Source organism: Lonchura striata, chromosome 2 (genome assembly GCF_050655825.1).
Source record: "Lonchura striata isolate lonStrDom1 chromosome 2, ASM5065582v1, whole genome shotgun sequence".
Classification (NCBI taxonomy): Eukaryota; Metazoa; Chordata; class Aves; order Passeriformes; family Estrildidae; genus Lonchura; species Lonchura striata.
In genome coordinates, this window is record NC_140704.1 from 131582436 (window position 1) to 131596200 (window position 13765).

The 13765-nt window shown below is 37.6% G+C and overlaps 1 protein-coding gene across 7 annotated transcripts in view; it reads left to right on the forward strand.

Annotated features, from left to right (window-relative positions):
- The window catches only part of LOC110477478 (Y+L amino acid transporter 2-like), a 47209-nt gene that overhangs the window by 17800 nt on the left and 15644 nt on the right, over positions 1-13765 (forward strand). For all 7 annotated transcript variants that reach the window (XM_085572319.1, XM_085572323.1, XM_085572321.1 and 4 more), the window contains exon 10: positions 1-13765. This exon is cut by the window's right edge. In XM_085572319.1, coding sequence (XP_085428445.1) covers positions 1-92 — 92 coding nt within the window. In that variant the 3' untranslated portion in view covers positions 93-13765.

Consider the following 13765-nt stretch of genomic DNA (forward strand, 5'->3'; position numbering starts at 1 on the left):
CTACAACGACGAAGTATGTTCAGATGCTCTTCTACTGTGCTCTGTCAGACCTGGACATAGACGTGGAACCCAAAGCAGCTAAGAGCAAATAGAGTTGCCTCAACACTGAGAATTGTGCCTTGACCTCTCCTATCTGGATCAATCTTTATCATCTGAAGTTCTCCCCATATTTTCAGTCATACTAGAGCACTAACCACTGTACTGTGCATCAGTTTGATGTCAGTTAAATTGTGATGGTTTTATAAAACTCTCTCTTTTCCAGGATTTCTTTTTAAAATTCTGTTTGTTAATACTGACTTATCATGTAACATGTTGAAACTATAAAGCACTTGGTTGGAAAGGATGAAGTTTTGGCAAGAAAGTTTCACAGATATGTATGCTTGTCAGAAAGCTCTTTGAATGTAGCATCTGAGAACAAAGTAGAGATGGAAGCAAGTTTTGATATAGAAGAACAATAGATGTCTAAATTGACAGTTGCTGAGCCAGTCATTACTGGACAACTAAGAAAGCAAAAGTTAAGTTGAGCTGGAAGGGGGTTTTATGACTAGAGCAAAATATATGTTGACCACAAACAAAAAGATGTTTTTACCAAGCAGAAATAGGTCTTTGGAAAAGTGGGAAGACACCGTAGACAAACAAGAAAGCCAAGGTTGGCAAGCAGAAAAAAGGTCTAAGAATTCTCCACTGCAAGAAAAACTGAAACACAACTTCTAGCTTAAACCGTAACATACTTACTCACATAATTGTATAGTATTAACCATAATATGGTAATGATAGTAGTTATCATAGGCTGTAGGTAAAAGTAAAGGTATAGATTGGTTCTTATGTATTAAGATTCTCAGCAAAGAAAAGTATATAATGCATTGTAACCAAAACTAAACGGTCTTCAGGCTTGTCTGCAGCTGGAGCTGACAGCTGAAGCTGAAGCTGCAGGCTCTGTCACCCATGACCCTGGTCTGTTGTAACATCTTGGATATAATAAACTGCATTTTGAAGAACCACCTGAAGTCCCACATCTCTCCTCTCAGGCTCTTGCTAGCCACACCTGCTAGAGGGAGGGAGGGAGGGCAAAAAAGTTTACACTGGAAGAAAACATGCTTGGTGATGTTTGAGAACATTCTACCTACATGCAGAGAACAGAGGGGGGGGAAAAAAAAAAGAAGAAGGAAAAGTTACTTACTGAATTAAAACTAAAAAATCTTTCCTCTATGTAGAAGTGCAGAGTCATTTAGAAACAGAAGAAAGGCAAATTTGATAGTAATGGTCATAAGTTAAAGGACAAGCTGCTGAACCAGATGCCTGATGTGCAAAAGAATTTCAGAACTATTACAATGCACAATGTGTGTTCAGGTCAAAACACAGTCTTCATGGTGATATTACCTTATTTCTGATTAGACCTTCCTCTTGCCCATATTGTGCCATCATATGAAGAATCCTGAAAATTACATCCATCTTTCTCTTGCTATCTTAGGACTTAGGTCCTGTCTGTCTATGAGACTGGATGATCATGGAAGCAGAATTTAAATTGCCAGTAGAGTCACATTTGACTCCACAAGAGGGAGAACTCCTCTTCCTGATGCTCTCAGGAAAAAGAGCCTGCTGCTTTTAGACCTGCTCAGAGCAGTAGAACCAGAGGGATGTGCTTATTCCTGCCCCCAGCAAAAGTCTTGAGATGTACAGGCTTAACTTCAGAGTAAAGTGTCAGCTACATATTCTGAATCATATGTATGTACAACAACCTGCTGCAAGTCCAATGAAGATGAGGTTAAAGTTCAAACATTCCTCTTTCTTTATAGGATTGCCTTGGTGTCTGTAGCAGTAGACATATTTTTTTCATTCTGGCTGTTTTCAATATGTAACAGCATGAATGCAAAGAATCAAGGACATCTTTTTCAGAATTTCCGCATTAAACATAAATAATAAATGAGCTAATCATAGCTAATAGATAATAAATTAGCTATTTATGGAAATGAAAAAAAATGTTCTGCTTGAATATCTGAGTAGTTTTCCATCCTTATTCTCCCATTTTTTCTTCTCTTTTTGTCAGATAAAACTTGAGAAATACCCAAGTCTCTGTGCTATTTGGTAGTGAATGAATATTTATAAAAACACTCTTGGGAAAATACAAAGTTGATATCAGATGACTTTGACCTGCTGCCAATATGATGTCAGTACATGGACAGCTTTGTTCTATAGTTGTTATTTTTCTGTATCACTCTGTTAAATTCACTTCCACTTTAACTGCCTTCTAGAGCAATCTAGAGCTCTGCTCACATAGTGGAATACTAAGCCATCCTTACCTTCCATCTCAGTTTATGACATCCATCTGCTGCCAGTAATTCTCTCAATATATGAAGGTACTCTTAGTCAGCTCCTCTTAGTAATATCTGCAATAAACAATAGGCACAAAGTGGGCAAGATGCATGTAAGAGGTAGGCAGCAAAAGGTAGCAAAAGGGGAAGGGTATGCAGATTTCATATTCTTTTCTTCATTTTGCTTACTTTACTCTCAGACAGTACCTGTATTAGTTGTACTGCTTGCTACAAATCCAGATGGCAAAGAGATGGAAAGAGTATGGGGATGCTTCCCAGTTTTGTATGGACAAGTTCAGGAAGGCCAAGATGAGCTGAAGCTGAACTTGGCAAAAGATGCAAAGGGAAATAAAAGGGTTGCTGCAGGTGTCTGCCAGAAAAGGAAGCTCAAAAAAAAGTCCCATCCTGGAAATATTCAAGAGCAGCTTCCATGGGGCTCTGAGCAACCTGATCCAGTTGAAGATCTCTCTGACCATGGCAGGGTGGTAGGACTCTTAAAAGGACCTTGCCAACCCAAATTATTTTATGATTCTATGAGTCTGAGTCTATGATTCTTCATTATGGCTAAATTGCTGAGTGGAGCAGAGGGTGCACTGAATTCCTGCATCGTATTTTTTTTTTTTTATCCTGTTGATATCCATGGAAATAAAATGTTAAGTTCCAGGTTAGAGAAAGGATGGGGACTGACAGCTTAGCCTCTTGTGTGACTGGGAAGATGTGTCAGCACAGGCCAGGGTGGCATAGTGCAGTCTCCTGAATACAGCACGGGCAATCAATTTCTGATAATGGTTCAAAGCAAGATGCTTTTGCAAAATCCGTTCCCTGGAAACAAGACATAGGGCAAAAGATTTTGACAGTGAATTATCTTCATGCATTCAACACCCTGGGCTCAAGCCATGCTGGTTTTCAGCTGCTCTGTGGCTCTACCACATTGCTTTGGTAGAACAAAATTGGCTGTAACACAAACATGGGCACTAGGAAATAATCAGCCGGGAATGATTTCTGTGTGAAGTAGAGTCACAATATATATTTCTCACCCTTAAGTGCACTCTAGGGCACTGTCAGAGAAATGCTGTGCTCTGGCTGAGCACAGGAATCAGAGCAGTCCTGTGGTGCCAGGGAGATCTGAGGATAAATGACAGTGGCTTGAGCAGAGCTGAAGATGACAGCCAGGTGTTCAGAGCAATAGCATTGCTGAGGACACGAAGAGGGGTACAAGTAGCTTTCTGCACAAAGGGAACAGACACTCAGCATCCTTCAGCCAGAACAGGAATATTCAAACTCTAACATCTACCAGGATATAAATAATCCTAATGAAGTGGCTGCTGCATTGATAGACTGGAGGCTATCAGCCTTTAAGTGGTGTGAGCTATGTGCTTCTGCTGAGAGCCAGCATGGCTGGGCAGTGCCTGTGGGGAGCAAGGAAGGACAGCAGCTAGTATTCAGGCTCTCAAATTAATTAACCTAAAAAAATCCCTGAGATCTAATAGAGCAGTGCTGAATTCTTTTCTGTCAAGTCTTTTAGTTTCTCTGTTTATTCTTTAGTTGCATTTCTAATCTTTCACTGCAATAATGAGGCATGGAAAGGGCTTTTGTTCAGGTAAGTTTGTTCTTATATTAGTTACTTTTTGGTTTTAAAAGGAGAAAATACTATAGAATCAAAATATGCAAGTTCGAGTTTAACTGCAAATACAGAACAGTTATAAGCAGAAATGCAGTTAACAATTGCAGAATGCAGAGAGCTGATATGGAACAAGGGAAGAAATCAGCAACTGGTGTGGAAGGACATCAACCTTTCTGCAACCAATGCCAGCAGAAAGCCCACAACAATTTTAGAATGCCATATGCCTGTTTTTTTCCTTTCTCCTTTCATAAACCAACAGTTTAATTATTTTTATTTTCTTTCCCTTTCTTTTCCCCTACTTTTCTTACTGTTTCACTGCCATAACTAGAATTCACATGAGAGTGATTTTACTTTGTTCAGAAGTATTAAGGACAGTGATTTCTTCTCATTGCCTCATTTTTCCCCTCTTTCCCCTCAAGATTTGCTTTAATAACTTGTCCTAATTAAGTTTAAAGAGATTTTTTATGTTCCCAGATATTCCATAGGATGATCACTTAACCTGTAAATTGTAATTGCAGATTTGGTACCCATGCAGACTGATTATTATAGTTGGTACCTGCTACCTCCCTTTTAGCTTTCATTATATCTTTGCACTCAAGGAAGCTAAGATAGTTACATTTTAGGAATAAACAGGATATAAAAAAATAATATGTTTATCTTTCAGGTGCTTATTGCTCTCATATAATATTGTTAACTATTAAAAAGAGAATCTGCTGAGTACTGTCTGCGTATGGTAAGAATTAGACCACAGTTTGAAATTTAAAAAATACTTCTGTGCACAATTGTAATGGACCAAAACTCAAACCAGTGTTTGTGAGGTCAAAAAGAGCTATGTTACCTGAAAACTTGACCAGATATATTTTCCAAAGCAGCTCTGCCTTGCTGTTGCATTGATAAATTTAGTGCTTCTCACTGAAAAGATCAGTGATGGGTGGTACAGGCCTTCTTTCAGTAACTTAGCTTCCTTGAAGTCTTCCATATAATGAAGAGAACTGTATGACATCTGAGTTAAAGATTTTTTTAGGCATGCCCCACAAAGCAGAAAAGAATCAAAACAAATTAATCTGAGTTTGGTCTAGCAAGGAAAGGATGAGAAGAAAAGTGAAAGAAGACTCTGAAAGAGTCAAAATAGGCTGGTTGGCAAACACCATTAAATTGCTTCTCCTTTTCATAAAAATCATGCTCCTGTAGAAAGTGTCAGACATGAAAAATTAATCAAAAAATCTTCACAGAATTTGGCTAAAGTTTTAATTGGTGAGCATTTAAGATTTTTTTTCCTTTCAGTCACTCTGAACTTGGGTAAAAGGGAAGAAGAAAAGTTACTGAATTAGAAGATTATTTTAAGCTGTGTTATTTTTTAATTACCAGGACATCACTGATGCTGGGTAAAAGTAGGAGCCCATTTTCATCTGGTATAAATGCAGAAATCAATAAAAATTGACATTACTCTCTTGTCACCTAATAGTATGTAAAACCAAGACACAAGGATTTAATTTAAAACATTTTGTTTTGTTTTGTTTTTGATTGCTTGTTGTACCTCTTGTGTATTACCATTTCATTCACAATAGCACTTAGATACCAGCGTAAAGGTTTTAAAATATTATTGGCTTTGTATCTGTATCTTTATGGACCTACCTGATTTTATTCCAAACTTTTTTCTTTATCAGACCTAGCCTGAAAATTTTGCTCTGTGTTCTCATTCCTGAGGGTGTTTTACATTTCTGTCTGTATTCAGTCTTAGGAGATGCAGATTTGCCAAGAGAACGGAGAGCTGCAAAGACATTCTATGGCCCTTGCCAACACACTGTTTCTAGCATCAAGTTTCTCTTATTTAGTTCTGTGCAGATTCAATTCAGATGGGGCTTTTCTTCCTTAGAATGAGAAAATCATAGAATCATTTATGTTGGAAAAACATCTTTAAGATCATCAAGTCCAACTGTTAATCCAGCATTACCACTGAACCCTGTCCCTAAGAACAATGTCTACCATCTTTTAAATAACTCCAGAGATGGTGACTCCACCACCTCCCTGGGCAGCCTGTTCCATTTTCATCAAATTAAAATGCAGTACATAAAATATATAAAATTATAAAAGAAGATAAATGAGAACTACACTACTACAGATATGTAGTACAAATATGTACTGTTTCTATAAAAGAGAGATATAAATAAAATCTAGAAACACATTTCAGCTACTGCTATTGTGTGAGCCATTTAATCCTACTGGTGAAATAGTTTTTGGTACTAGCACTAGCTCTGCCCTATGGCTGTCTCATGCAGAGCATTCACAGGCTAGTACAGCTTTCCCACTGTGATGATAACAGAGACATTCTGCACCTCATCCAGCAGAGCCCAGCAAAGCAGTACTATGTTCTCCCTTCCACATTTCCTTTTCTATGCAGCTATTCTCCCTTCCTAGGGAGCTTGTAAAGAAGCTACCTTTTTCTCCTACCATGCCCATCTTGGTTTTCTAATTCCTCCTTGCCTTGATGCCTGTCAGCTATCACATCATTCTCTATCCAGCTGTATTTCAGCCCTCCTCTCCCCTTTCACCCAGTCTTGTTTATAAACTCTGTGGGATGTGGAATTTCAGGGTTTGCACAAAGTATTGCACTTGTGATTGTTGCAAGGCTATTGTTTATAATGCAGGCAGTCTTCTTAAGCTATTTGCAAATTCAAAATTCACTATGCTCGTGTATATTCACAAACTTTCAGCTAAAAAGCATTCCTGACTTTTGTTGTAAGCATCAATTCACATCATGGAAATAAGAAGTCACCTTGATGAAGGAAATTGTTTCCACTGGTGATCATGCTACTCTAAAAGGATAGAGACCCTGTTCTATCACAGATTATAGATCTATTATGGACACATTGTATAGACTAATTTCAAGCTGTGATAGTATAGACTGTGTCAAGCATTTCACTATGGGTAATATGCTAAAAAAATAAGAATCAGAGTGAGGAGTGAAATCTGCTGAAAAATTTATTTTAGTTGTTTTTAACTAAAACAAGCAATGCTGTCCTAAAAGGAGCAATGCTCCTACAAACACTGGCACAAACCAGAAAGTTCCCTTTGCAACATGGGGAGGGCCACTGCTGGGACCAGATGAAGTGGAAGTAATGACAGCCTGGAAAGATGGGAGGGGAAAAGCCCAACTGCCAGGGAAGAAGGAGACATGGGGCTTGCAGGTCCCCACAAACGAGCCACAGAGCCATACCAGCCCTTGCTGGAAATGGGTGACCATCCCAGTCCAGATGACAGCATTCAAAATGGATTTACACTTTAAGAAGAGCCATGTTATTTAAAACAAATTAAAATACTAAGTAATGAAGCAGGACTTGTGCTAAGAAATGGTAAAAAATGGCTGAGAAAGACCTGGTATTCACTTGTCTACAATACAGTTTCCTTCAGAAAGAAGTAGGCTGCTAGGTCATGGAGTTTGGTTTACTGATTGTATTGATGCTGGCTTACTCAACTAATTAAAATCCTCATTAGTGAACTTAACTGAAAGTCTGCTATTTTCAGGTCAGGCTTCTGCCTGCATTCATTTTCTGATCCTGGGGTTAAAGCACATGGACTCAGTAGCAGAAAATAGCTCTTCCCAGCCACCTCAGTCTCTTCTGGTGTGTCCTTGACAAGACACTTGAGTTGTTTGACTTTCTTTGCCAGGTTGTAGATGTGAAGGCAAGAACTTCCCACTTGTCAGACACACAGAAGCTAATTTCTTAACCTTTGAAAAATGAGGTGACTGATAAAAAGGTATCAGTTGTATTTTTTCAGTCACTGGCATTAGTCTGAACAGTGTGTAAGCACAAAGAGGGTGACTGCTTAAGACCCCTAAAGACTTTGTGTTGCAGCAGACTTTAAGCTGTTTACACACAAGTTGCAACAGCACTCTGAAAACCTGTGAATGAGATAACCAGCAGTAATATTGTTATGTGCAGGTAATACAGGCTAGCTTGGTTAAACAGGGAGAGTGAAGGATTTGCACAGAGGTGTGCAAGATTGTATATGAACACTGTTGAAAGTCAAGTCATCAGCTTCCCCTAAAGCACACTGATGAAATAAGTTTTCCATGGCTTCCTATGTCTTTAAAGCTCTGAACAGCCTTTTGTTCTTCAGGTAATCAGTTCACAGTACAGTGTGGCTGCAGTGCACTTTAGGATTTCTGCCTTTAAAGAGATTATTCTGAGCCACATATACTAAATACAACTGCCAAGATTCATGCTGATTGAAATAAACAAATGCCTGCTAAAGCTGAACGCAGCTTTACATTAATTACAGAAATGGTACACTAGAGTTTATGCTCTCTACCTCCTCCTCATTCTTTCATGAACAAAGATTAAACTGGGTCTAAGAACATTTGAAAAAATTGTTTCTGTAGTGAAAATCTTACCCTCTTATCTTGTCACCAAGGATGTTTTGCAGTTTGTTTCACCCATATTTGAATGTGTAGTCCACAGTTGCAAACACAAAAAGCAAAATAGTGAAGAAATTTTTCATTATTTTTAAATTGTATGTTTACAATGTACAACATCTCTTTCAACATTGCTAATTAATACTTCATTTTCTACTTAAGAATTATTATTATTAATTAATATGGCAAAATGCTAGTGTAAATTGCATTTCTCTGGAAAATAAATTTTTAACAGTTGCTTTGCTGGAGAATTGCATAGTACTCTCAGCTAATAACAAAACTACATGCTTTCTGTAGTTTTCTAAACATGGGGGAAAAAAGCTCTTTTCCAGATGTCAAATCCTTATACTTTATAGGCTTATAAGGGGTCATCTGGAATGAAACCATTTTTCTACATCCCATTGTAGGATATAATGACACAGACATATTCTGAAAAAATTATTTCATATTCTGAATGATTATTTCATAGACCAAAGAGAAATATCACTCAGGGAGATGGTGGCTTTTGAGCACAGTGGTGACTGGGGGCTAGTGTGAGAAGACCCTCAAAGGTGTCGCCCTGGGAAGGAGAGCCTCTGCAGGTATGTTCTTGGGGACTGCTTCTTTTCAGAGATATTGTCTTCCAAAAAGCACTAAGAATTTATCTCACATTATATTTTGTATTGAACATACGCAAATACAAATGGTTTTCCATAATATATGTCTCTACTGGGAAAGAATGAAACAATTCTGGTGGAGCCAGCTGGAAAGTGTAGAAAACACTGTGGGAAGTTTTGACATGAAAGCAGACAATTTTAAAACAACGTTTCTGCTCAATATTTTAAAATCAGGCTATGATGTACAGGTCACAAGAGCCTTTATCCTTAAATTAGTATTCTCTAAGTGCTGAGAACACCAGCATCCTATGCCATTATTAAAACCTCAGGCTTTTTCATGTTTCCTGTGATTCTGCAGGATGAAAAAAAAAAGAAAAGACATTTTGGAACTATATGTTTCTAGATGCAAATCAGTTGCACAGTGTGAATTGCTTTGGAAGTGTCTGGCTTCTACTAAGAAGTAGACAGAGAAACAACTTCAAGTTCCAGAAGCACTGGGGATCAAGAACTGCTGCAATGCTCCATGCTCCTTTTTTACTATTATTATTTTATTTTCCCATGGAGAAGTGCTACCTTTATCTTCTCAAAACTCATGGTCTGCCTGAATGTCATCCCTCCTTTCCACTGTTTTTAACCAATGAACACTTAGAAAAAAATCAGCTCCAACTGCAAGTTCCTCAGACCCTTCTCTCAGATGGGACACAGTGAGAACATCTTCACTGCCCTTTGCCAAATAACTACAAGCTCTTCTCCCTTGTGCTCCACTAAGAAATATGATGCTTTGTGGAAGTTTTCCTGAAAAGCACTGTCATCTCCATCTCTACTTGTAGCATGTAGTACTCAAGCTCCAAGTACTCATAGCACCACTTCTGTACATTTTCCAATGGTTAATACTAAATAATATTGCTGATATTATTTTCTGTAATACTCATGTTACAAACAACACAAAAGCCAATTAGCCACTATACTATGTACTTGATGAAACTCTAGAGACTTCCCTCTTGTGGAACACTTGGTCATGTAGGACAGAATATACAACTGGAGCTTTGGGGAACAAGCATTTGAGGAAAATATTTGGCTCAAGGAGAAGATATCATGAGACAGTTTTATGGGAAACCAGGGAGAAGTGCATTGCAAATCTTTACCCAAATAGAGGGGGCACAGTTGTCTGGTTATTTAGACAAAGATTGGATTCCCTACAGTGAACAGAACAGTGTAGGCTATTCAATTGGACTGTATTTCAGCACTGTCACCAAGACCATTGGTAGCAGAAGTGAAAAAGGCTGATGAAGATGAGGTTAACAAGGCTCATACACCCTGATCATCATGTTGCACTCCTTCCTAAACAAAAAGATTTAGGGAAAAGGTGACATGTAACGCTACTAGCAAATCCTCCCCCATGGAGTGATTCATAAACATTGTTTTAACTACAGTGCAATCAACATTCTTGGCAAACAATGACTGTACAAAATCTAATCTTACCATCATTTATCCTCTCTTTTTTTTTTTATTTTAGGACTTGTTTTTTAAAAAGCAAGGGTGAATCATTATTAACAATATGCATTTCTATTATTAATAATATATTTTATTAGACTGACTGCTACAAGTAGAAAAACCGGTCCAACTGTAGGACATGAACAATGTTGAAATAGTGTAGTGGTAGTAGATCATCAAGCCCTTGTACATGCTTCCCACTCGCAATTTCATGTGCTGGAACACACACAAGCACTGAAAGATGTGTTAGAAAATAATCCTCTTTTGAAACGGGGCTCTCCAGATCCTCCCTTCCAATTGCACAGGCCCCACCCTCACTAAACTCTCTAGTAGAGACAAGTTGCCTGTGGCCAAAACAAACTAAATGTATATAGGCCCTTCACAAATACAAAACCTAACCAACATCAACATCACTGTCAGCACAACAAATATGCCTTAACACAGAACAATCAAATCCAATGCCTGTAATTCTGGGGACTTTTCATCAGGTGCATTGAGTGCTCTCAAGGTAACCATGGAGGTGAAACTGAGCAACTACTGGGCAGCTGAAAGAATGAACACTCACAATTAAAGCACAGAAGTTCCCCAGTTATCAGGGAGAGTGTCTCACAAGATAATCACTGCATTTTGAGTATCTTAGGCCAGACTCTTGAGGATTCCTACAACATTTTCCAAAGAAGAGCTTGGGTGCTTTCACAAATGTGATGGATACCAAACCCATTAATTCAGTCAGTGCTACAAAACCTCCCCACCCTCCTCTTGATGTATCTCTTCCTCAGACTCTTCTTTCCCTCACTGTTGCTTCCTTTAACTTTCCATTTGAGATGGTCTGAGCACAACTGATGTGACAATGTGCTCAACTTGTACTTAGCTTTGAAGACTTCTGCTTCTATTTCAGACCTGAAAAAGGACTCACATGCCCAAAACTCATCTAATTTTGCCATTTATACAAGCTGATCTAATAAAAGATACTGCTTTCAGCAAGAAAATCTGTCTTGATTATGTCTTTAGGCTGTCATAACAACAGCATCACCACCATTATTTTTCATGTGACACAGTCAATCAGTAGATATTTTCTGTCTTTCCATAATTGATCCATTAAGCTAAAATAAACCAGGCAGTGGGTTTTTTTTAAGACTGATGGCTCAAAGTAAGAAGGAGAGAGCACTACAAATAGTACTCCAACCAGCAGAGTCATAATTCAGACAGAAAGTGTGTGTGGGAAAGGAAGGGGCAGAGGTAGGGAAACTTGTGGTTTCAGAAGACATATACAAACACCTGAATTAAAAAATTAAATTAAGAACCACAGTATTGTGATAACAGACAGATATGTTCAACCAGTGACATCTAAAGATCAAGAAAACTCATTAATTAAATCAATATTATTTGTGGAAAACTTATAATGTTGAATTAAACTGACTGTTACTCTTAATCATACAGTAAGGTTGAATTCTTTTGCTTCCAGATTTCTTTTTATTCCTGTTAAAGACTCATCTATCAGGAGTGTCATTTTGAGAAGCAACAGAAGAGAAGAAAACAGATGTAACGAGAAGGAGATAATTTGCTAAACAAATACAGGGCTGAATACAAGCATAGAGTGAAAAAGGACATAAGCAAAATAAGGAGTCAGGACTGTTTGAAAAAGCACACTGAGGAAAAGGAAAATGGAGAAAACAAAAGAGATGCAAATATTTTTACTAGATGTCCAAAATGCAAAAGATTGTTGACTCTTAGAAACATGATGTAGCTCAAAAGTACCTGTGAAGAGACAGAGGGGAATGATACACAGCTTGATCAACTAGAGAGGAAGATGATTCCTGTGGCAGCACAGTAACCTCCATAAAATACCATTCAGCAAAAAGAAACAGAACCAATAGCTTTACTAATTATGCATAAGAAACAAAAATTCAAGAAAACTGATTTTTGTCCACTGTTTCCACATAATTTCTGTTATAAAATGTTAACACAATCTCAAACGACAGCATTTATTATAAAACTCTGCTTCTAAATGTGACAACTGCTTCATATATTCAGATTAGTTTACTTTATTAAATGCCTGATGTGCTAAATGTAAAGCAAACATTGTCACATCAATCTTTTTCATTGACTACTGTACTGCTTTCAGGGAGTAACAGCAACCTGTTTCCAAGTACATATTTCCTTGAAAAATATGTCTATTTAAAGAAATGAGTGGGGTGATCTTCATATATATTTTCAGACTTCCAGCTTGGATCCATCAGAGTTTTAGTCATACAATCATTCTTCAGCCTTCTCTAAGGACAGTCATAACAACCAGACATCTGAATTTCAGCATAAGAATTTATCTCTAAGCATCATCTTCTATCCAGGTGCAATTATACTTAATTGTCAGTGTTAAAAAACATGGATAAGTCAAGAATGCCTGTTAGTGCTCCACTCCATAAAGATATGGAACTTTCAACAAAAGTTCTGAGATTTGCATTACCTAATTTGTGCTCTTCCTTAGGGTATTTGAGGCATAAGTCCTGAGCTCCCCAACACCATCTGAACAGCAGAAAGGGTGTCTTGAAAAAGACACTGGGCTGGGCAGTGAGAGCATAGTACAGTGACAAAATTTTCTGCATTAGTTTTCCTCTGCAAGATAATGGTCCTCAGTTACCCTGTTGTGGTTTCTTTTCACTTTTTCAGGTACAGTGACCTTTTTCTTTGATCTTGTTCCTTCTCACATATTCCTTTGAACTATGAGGAGTTTGCTTTCATTTCTCATTTATATTTCAAAATACAAATCATGCTTACTAACTCTCTTGCATCCCATTTACTTTTTAAAAGTTTACATTTTTCCTGCTAAAAAAAAAAAAAATCACATAAAAAACATACAAAATACCTCAACCTTAATGTCACAAGTCCAATTCTTCCACAGCTTGGATAATCATCAGGAGAGGTCTTGCTGAAATATACACAACTGAGCTAACCACACCAGTAGGTTAATATAAACCACTCAGTTTTTTCTCAAGACACTCAAAAATTCCTAAAGATACAGACACATTGCAGAAAAACATCTAATTTCCTAAAATAATGCTGTTATTTCTTGCATTCTGGTCTTTCTCTACTAATAGTCTACTTATGTATTTTCCATAGGAATTCCTGTTGGATTTTCTGGTCATGCTTTTAATTTTCTGTTCATGTAATCATATTAATGAATTACTTGGGCAGCAGCTTTCCTTCTCAAGAATGAGGTGTCAACTGAGTTCATTTGTAATCTGAAATATGTGCACCTAGCAACCAAGTTTAAAAAATGCTATATTCAAATTCCAAGTATTATTTACTTCCAGAATTCAACAAT